An 8,639-nucleotide genomic window follows, 5' to 3' on the forward strand; every position below is an offset into this window, starting at 1 on the left:
CCCACTGTCTCCTCAGGGTTCTGGTCTCCACTGATTGATTGGCACTGGGGGAGGGGTCATTAGTCATTGTAGCTGGTCCTGGTGTTAGCCATGGCTTCACTCTGCTTGGTTTTGTTGCTTTTCTGGGCCTTGAGCTGAGACACAGCTGAGGCCTACATGCCATCTCTAGGGCTTAATGCTTTAGGGAGTGGTAGAACAAGGGCTTGTAGTTTTTGCCCCATTACGGGGCACCCAGGGTTCTCACCCTGGTGACCCTATGCAACTGGTCCATGGGTCCCACTCTTCTCATGCCTATCCACCTAGTACAATTATGATTATATCCATAATCTTATGATAATCTTATCACAAGTAGTGCTTGATAATCATTATTGAAGACTTCAAATAAAACAATACTCTTTAATTTTTTGTTTCTTTGATTAATTGATATTGCTAATAAAGAGAAGAGGGCTAATAAAGCACATTGGAATAATCATGTGAGTAGAGTCTGTGAGATTCTGATGATTTTGACAATGTTTAGTTTCCTCTTCATTACTCTTAAGGTATTCACATACTGTTTTGTATAAATCAAAAAAGTTGCCAGGCCAGTGTGGTTCAGTTGGTTAAATAGAGCAACATCCCATGCACTAGGAGATCTCCAATTTGATTCCTGGCCAGGACATATACCCAGGTTGTGGACTCAATCCCCATCAGGACATGTGCAGGAGGCAACCAGTCAAATGTTTCTCTCTCACCAATGCTTCTGTCTCTCATTCTCTCTCAAAAATCATTTTTTTAAGCACATGTAAAAAAAGAAAATATATTAGTTGGATTCCATCAAATGTTTTAGGATGTGGATTCTGATTGAGATGAAAAATCACATCCAAGGTGAAATGCCTGACAATTACATAATAATGAAAACTGAAGTAAAATACCTTGAGCTAAATCAATGACTGGCATTGAGTGTTAGATAAAATATTAGAGCATGCAGGACCCAGAACCTGGAATTGTAAATTATTCAAAATACCTGAAACTCAAGCTATTTGGAGAAAATAAGACCTCAGCAAACAGGTTCTTTCTTAAGCAGAAGAAAAGGGTGCAGGAAGTGGATAGTGTTGTTTAGAAAGCCAAGAATAGTGTCAACAGGTTGTTGGAGCTTTCCTGTGTCTGCTTTCTGTTTGTGTCACATGCCTATCAAACTTGCTGTGCTCTGGACACACTGTTATTGAATCACAACCTGAGTCACATTTTCCTTAGATCTTTGTATCCCCAGGGCAGAAGAATAAACTCCTGTTTTGTTTCCTCAGAAAAATGGACTCAGCCCTGCAACAAAACTTCCAGAAAGAGCTCACCTGTGCCATCTGCCTGAATTACTTTATAAACCCAGTCACCATGGACTGTGGGCACAGCTTCTGTTGTTCGTGTCTCTATGTATCCGGGGAGAAAGCTGAAAGCCCTACTTGTCCTGTGTGCAGGGAACCATCAGAGCAGAACATCTTCAAAACCAATATTACCCTGCAAAATCTGGTGTCCATGGCCAGAAAAGCCAGTCTGCGGCAATTCCTGAGCTCTGAGGACAATAGGTGTGGGCTGCACCAGGAGACAAAGCAGATCTTCTGTGAAGACCACAGGAGCCTGCTCTGTTTGCACTGCTCCAGCTCTCAGGAGCACGAGGCCCACAGACACTGCTCCGTGGAAGAGGCTGCTGAGGAACACAGGGTGAGTGGTGCCCCTCAGAGCACCTTGAATGCTGGAGGAGAGTACAGCAAAGAGATGAGGATTCCATCTTCTCCTCCCTAAGTGTATTGATACATACTTAAGAACCATTAAGAAGCTGTGAGGAAATGCACTGGTTTACCTGTCTTCATGGACATTGCATTTAATGGGAGAGTAATTAAGTTAAGGATCATCATTACTTTGATGATGCAGCATTGTACTCAAGGCACTGGAAAGCTCTCATGGAAGAGTCAGTGGTGTGAAAACTATAAATACTGGAAGGATTTCCAATGGAGACCATATTTGCTAACACTGATAAAGATGTCAGAGAAAATACAGTGGAATTTGGAACAGACAAGTATCACTAGCTTCAAATTCTGACCAACTGAGAAGTAGTTGTGCTAAGTAAAATCTTTATCAGTTTCTCTAGACAAATTTCTATGTTGTATCGGGTGGTTCTTCAAGCTAAAACCTAAAATGTATCATTAGTGAGGGCAAATAGGGAAAAATCATGATCCTTCTCTACTTAAATACTTTTGTCTAATATCCCTTGCTTAATGCCTTCATTTAGGATCTGAAACCTAAATGTATTTGCTTCTCTGGTGCTAAAATTCAATTTATTTTATTTTACAGAGGAAGCTCTCCAACCAAATGAGATCTTTATGGGAAAAGATTCAAGAAATTCAAAAAACTCTCAGTAAAGATGGCAGAATACCTGTCTATTGGATGGTAAGTATGAGACTGCATTTCCCTGTGAATCAGGCTGACATAGACATGACAGGAAAAGGACCTGAGAACAGCAATTTTAGGTGTGTGCCTACATGGTGAGAAGTGAGAGTACAGGAGCTAGAGAATAATATTTCTTTAAGTAGAAGAAAATATAACATGTTAAACTAAAAGAAAAATGAGGAAAAGAAGTAAAGAATAGAAAGAACTGAGACTGGAGAGAGAGTGTGAGTCCATAACTTTCGGGAAAGAAAGCTCAATGGAATGATTTTAGTTCTTTAGAACAAAAAAACAATATAGGAGCCTGTGGTCTTAGATGGAGGACAGTAGCCCATCCATAGAGAAAAGGGCCGGGAGAATGGATGTGAGTTTGAGGGCAGGTGGTGAGGACTTCAGGGAGGTCTTTTCTGATGGCTTCAAATCCCTGGGAAAAGAAGAGGGTGGGGAAAGGCAATGCTGTGCTCCATAAAGAGCTGTGCTGAGTTCTCAGGCAATGGAGTAGGGAGGTTTTGTCACCAGAGATGAATTTAGTGACGCAGAGACCAGAATGTTGCATATAATGACCATAAACATCCATAGCTGGCTTGCAGTCTTGAGAAAAGGAATATAAAAGAAATTATAAATGAGAAGCTTTTCTCTAGTTCCTTCAGGCACTCATGAAGTGGGAGGAGGTGTTTTGAGGAAAGGGAAGGATTAAGGCTATTGGTATAGCTTATAAGAATGAAACATAAATGAAGGAAAGAAGAATAACCTGAATTTAGGGTGGTGAAACTTATCGGTAGAGAACAGCATCGGTGAATGAGATGCTGTTTAAGTGGTGGAGGGTAAGGTCGGCCCGTGTATGTGATCTAGGAAATCTATCTCTCTGCAGGCTTATCTCTATAAACGCCAAGATGAAACCAGGGCTTTTTATGAGACACTCCAACTGGTTCTCCAAGAGAAAGACAAAAAAAATTTAGAGAGACTTATTGATGAAGAGTCAAAGTTGTCTGAGCAACTGAAGAAATGTCAAGACGAAATGATTGAAAAGAGGATAAGCCTAAGAGCAATGTATGATGAGCTCATGGACATGTGTCTGAAACCAGATGAAGAGATGCTTAAGGTAGGAACTGAGCATGTGCCTGGGAATTTTTTATATCATCAGAAGACTTTGATTTCCCTCATTTATTTGGTACCAAAGATTGATGTCTTCATCTCCTGCATCTATTGTAGAGAGGGTCTCCCCATTGGGAATGATATAGATAAGCTGCTATTCCCCGCCTAATTTTAAACAATGAAGTTTTATGGAACTGTGATGTTGAAAATTCCCTATGGAACATATTCCTCCTTAAAATCTTTTATTTCTTGATTTACTAAACAGAAGATGAAAAACTTATCCAAGTACTTTTAATTTTGATCTGCAAGTGGGCGATATAGAGACATTTGGCAAAAGCTCCTATATATTTCTTCCTATTGTTGTGATACCATTGGTTTCCCTTGCCATTAATTTGGGGCATGTTACACTTTAAGAGTAAGATTTAGGAAAGACCCTAATGCAGAAAGCTGAGAATAAGAGTAAGGTAATCACTATTCTTGTGTTCTCTTTTTTCATACTCAGTGTTCTGAATTCATCAAGAACACAAAAATCGACCAAAAGGGTGGTTGTCAGAAGTGGGGGCTGAAAGAGGGAGAGGAAGCCAGTACCAAATATTGTGATAAGTTCCCATTGGTGACAGATAATTACTAGGATTAGTGGAAGTGATCACTCTATAAGATACAAAAATATTGACATGCTATATTGTACACCTGAAATTAATATAACCTATAAAAGAATACCAATTCTATTTGAATGAAAAATTTTTAAGTATTTGAAAAAGAATTTAGATTCTGACAACATGTTGTATCAGTATTATCTTTAGGGAAGAAAAGAAAAATGAATTTATAAGACAGTTTGCAGGTAGTGTGATTAGTATTTTTCTGAATTTCCCCAAAACCAAAGTCTGGTTGGTAAAATAGCTTATTTCTGAAGAAGTCTAAGCTTCTCTTTTCTTTCTTAACAGGAACTAGGAGACAAACTAAGAAGGTGAGTTTGGGTTTCAATGCTAACTGGGGCTCATTAGGGATGTGAAAGAGATTCCAACTACCTCTAAAATAGTGAAGACATAATTTCTCAGATTATTCTCAATTATTTGTGTGTGCATCTACGTATGCATGTTTTCCAGAATAGGACTTCCTGTTCCTTTTGACCAGAAGTTAGTATTTTCCCTTCTGTGGCTGAGGGGGTATGTGTTTTGAGGCTCAATGTAGACTTTTCTGGAACACTGGTCATTTATGGTTTAATATTTCACACTCAATAGGAACTGAAATTGCAAAGACTAGATTTTCCCAGAATGTGGTAAGAGAGACAAGTACCTCTGAGAAATGGGACTGGTAGCTGGCAAAAAAAAAAAAAAAAAAAGTTAGAGAGATTCCCTAAGAATGGCACAATTCTATATCCTGATTATGAACAAAAGGATTTTGATGAATATTCAGCTGAATGATGATGCCACCAGCAGGATTAATTGCCTCTTCCTCCTGACAGGAGTGAGCAGGTGCAGCTGCACATGCCTCAGCCTCTGCAGCCACAACTCACTGCACGTCCCATCACTGGACTGATGGACAGGCTCAACCGCTTCCGAGGTGAGTGTCACCCCAATGGGGGACCACCTGGTAGGGTCCTTCAGTTGGGATATGTTGTGAGTGACCTTTTCCTCTTTCTTAAACTTTATCTTACACAAGAAAATAGATTTCAATGTGGCATCTATAGTCCTATGTAGTTATGAGGTCGCTATAATATAGGAAAATGATAGGTGTGACTCAGGCCTTATCAATAACTTGTAAATTTGATGTTGTTTATATGATGATAAAAAAATATATATATGCAGCCGAAACCGGTTTGGCTCAGTGGATAGAGCGTCGGTCTGCGGACTGAAAGGTCCCAGGTTCGATTCCGGTCAAGGGCATGTACATTGGTTGCGGGCACATCCCTGGTAGCGGGTGTGCAGGAGGCAGCTGGTCGATGTTTCTTTCTCATCGATGTTTCTAGCTCTCTATCCCTCTCCCTTCCTCTCTGTAAAAAAAAATCAATAAAATATATTTTAAAGAAATACATGCACCAAAAAGGATCCCACTGAACCCTAAAATTATCATCACATAAAACATCAGTTGTTGACTGAGCCATAGAAACCTGGATATCAGTTCAAGTATTCCAAATAACTGCAGTGAATTAGATTTCTAAACTATTTTTCCTTAAATAATTGTAGCAATTAGACATATAATGTGGGTTTCAATTGATATTACGAAAAATAATCACCATTCTGAAAAAAGCTAGTTGTAGAAACCAAGAATTTATGAATATGACAATAAAATAATTTGGTGGTCAATGAGCCTATACGTAGAGCTCAACGGGAAACTATACCTGGGAGTTTAATCTATGAGAAAGGAAAATTAAGCTTTTAGGTGGAACCAGTTATGAAAGGCAGCCTATCCTTGCTTACTTAACTGGAGTATCATCAGCTGGTGTAGCACCATATCCTGAGCAAGTCATCTCCATTTATTTAGACTAAAATTATTTTTCTCCTCAAGAAGGAGTGGGAGAGATAAGATTTACTGCTATGGACTTGGTGGCACTGCCCAGGTGTCCAGCTTATAAAAAGTAACCAGCCATCCTCACCAACACTTGTCGTTTGTTGATTTGTTGATGGTAGCCATTCTGACAGGTGTGAGATGGTACCGCATTGTTGTTTTGATTTGCATCTCTCGGATAATTAGTGACGTTGAGCATGTTTTCATGTGTCTCTTGGCCTTCCTTCTGTCTTCTTTGGAAAAGATTCTATTTAGGTCTGTTGCCCATTTTTTTACTGGATCATTTATCTTCCTTTTATTAAGTTGCATAAGCTGCCTGTAGATGTTGGAGATTAAACCTTTATCAGTGATGCCATTTGCAAATATGTTCTCCCATGCAGTGGGCTTTCTTGTTGTTTTGTTGATAGTTTTTTTTGCTGTAAAAAAAGCTTTTTATTTTGACTGATGGTGGGAATGCAGACTGGTGCAGCCACTGTGGAGAACAGTATGGAGTTTCCTCAAAAAACTGAAAATGGAACTCCCATTTGACCCAGTAATCCCACTCCTAGGAATATATCCTAAGAAACTGGGAATACCAATAAGAAAGGATATATGCACCCCTATGTTCATAGCAGCACAATTTACAATAGCTAAGATCTGGAAACAGCCTAGGTGCCCATCAGCAGATGAGTGGATCAGAAAACTATGGTACATCTACACAATGGAATATTATGCTGCCATAAAAAAAAGTAACCAGCCAGAAGTAGACATGACCTTCTTCACTTTTATGATAGCCTATTTTTAGGAGGTCTTAGATATTTGTTTCTTTAGGAGATATGTTGGCATCATTTGAATCCAATATTTTCCATTCAAACCTAGTGTTGGAATTTTCTTTTTTTAGTGAGACACTAAGGTGTCCCTTTCTCTCATAGACAATTTTATTTTCAACATTGATTTGTTTGGGTTTTTTTTTTAATCCTCACCCAAGGATATTCTTTTCATTGATTTTCAGAGGAGCATGGAAGGAAGGGAGGAGGGAGAGAGAGAGAGACCAAGAAAAACAGACAAGAGAGACACATATGGAATGATTGCCTCCCACATGCACCCCCACCATGCCAGAGATGAACCTGCAATAAGAGTACATGCCTGTGATCAGGAATCAAACACTATAAAATTTAGTCCATGGGCTGATGTTCTTATCACTGAGAAAAACTGCCTAGGGCTTAACATTGATTTTGACTGGAATATTCTCTTTTCTTCACAGTGGGAGTTTCCTTCACTGGTGAAATAACCCATGACAATATACAGTTGTTTAATGACGTGAGAAGTCTGAGGTTTATGGGTGATCTTCCACATGTGTCTCGGGATCCTGGAGCATCTAACTGTTTTGCTGCATGGGGAACCCATGTCTTCAAATCTGGCAAACATTATTGGGAGGTGTATGTGGACAAGTCTTGGGACTGGGCTGTAGGGGTCTGTGAGGATCCCTGGATGAAGAAGAATGGCACATTGACTGAATGTAAGGACACATTTCTTCTTATACATGTGAAGGATGATAATCAAACGACTCTCTGGACCACTGCCCCAATGGCTCGTCAGTACATACAGAAACCTCTGGGCAGGGTTGGTGTGTTCCTTGATGTTGACAATAGAAGTGTAAGTTTCGTGGATGTTGCGAGGTGTTCTCTCATTAAGCATTCCTTCATTAGGCGTTCCCCATTTCAGGAGTGTACAGGTGACCTGTGCAATAACAATTTCAGACCTTACATTTCACTGGCAACTCATGGGTAGGGCTAAGTTATGAACCTGCTTATGTGCCCAGGATCTCTGATGTGAGGGAGCCTTTTTAGTTGAAGCCTATTAATGATACATTATTGTCTTTTTGCTTCTTCTACTTTAATGTAACCTCTTTTTATTGTTATTCAATAGGAGGATAAGATGAAATGTAAAATTGTGTTAATATTTTTTTTGTCATTAAAATCATGCTTTATGGCTTTTATCTAGAATATATGTACTGTGTTTTTTTGCCTCTTTTATGAGCTTGCTGGAGTAACCAAAATATATATCTTTGTGCAAAATATATATCATTGAATCCAGGAATGCAGGGTTTGCACATGCTGGATATACCTGGTTATCTACATGCCATGTCAGTCTGCAACTTTTTCCCATTGGTCTGCTCACTCCTGCAAGTTTACTTACCCTCGGGGGTGGGGAGGAAACTGAGCTGACGAGGAAGTTTCTCTGACTAGGATAGGCCTTCATTTTAGAGAACCTAGAATAGCTTGAATAACTTGTCCTCCCCCCCGCCCCCCAACAGTGGAACGAATTGGCTAGGGCATCAGGGGCACTTAGCAAATCTTTGGAGGGGTACATTAGTAAATTACCTTACTTGAAAGGAGTTTTACTATAAATTTTCAGGATTTGAAAGTTTATCTTAAAATTTTATTTTAAAACAGAGTTTAAACTCCATTGATTTTTCCCTTGTGTGATAAAATGATATTTGTGTGTGTGAGACAGCCACTATAGAATCTCTATTATGATAGGGACTAGGGGTGTGTGTGTGTGTGTGTGTTACAATCTGGAGAGTCATACATCATTGTTAATTCAGTTAGCATCATCACCTGGGCCATGAGTGATGG

At 39.5% G+C, this 8,639-nt stretch overlaps 1 protein-coding gene across 1 annotated transcript; it reads left to right on the top strand.

Annotated features, from left to right (window-relative positions):
- Window positions 1-1,287: 1,287 nt before the first annotated feature.
- LOC103292974 (tripartite motif-containing protein 43-like) lies at window positions 1,288-7,791 on the top strand. The gene is made up of 6 exons (XM_008149213.3): window positions 1,288-1,695; window positions 2,326-2,421; window positions 3,290-3,520; window positions 4,458-4,480; window positions 4,979-5,076; window positions 7,265-7,791. The coding sequence occupies exons 1-6, from the start codon at window positions 1,288-1,290 to the stop codon at window positions 7,789-7,791; spliced, it is 1,383 nt and encodes a 460-aa protein (XP_008147435.2).
- The last annotated feature ends 848 nt before the right edge of the window (window positions 7,792-8,639 follow it).

The sequence above is a fragment of the Eptesicus fuscus genome, chromosome 13 (genome assembly GCF_027574615.1).
Source record: "Eptesicus fuscus isolate TK198812 chromosome 13, DD_ASM_mEF_20220401, whole genome shotgun sequence".
Taxonomy (NCBI): domain Eukaryota; kingdom Metazoa; phylum Chordata; class Mammalia; order Chiroptera; family Vespertilionidae; genus Eptesicus; species Eptesicus fuscus.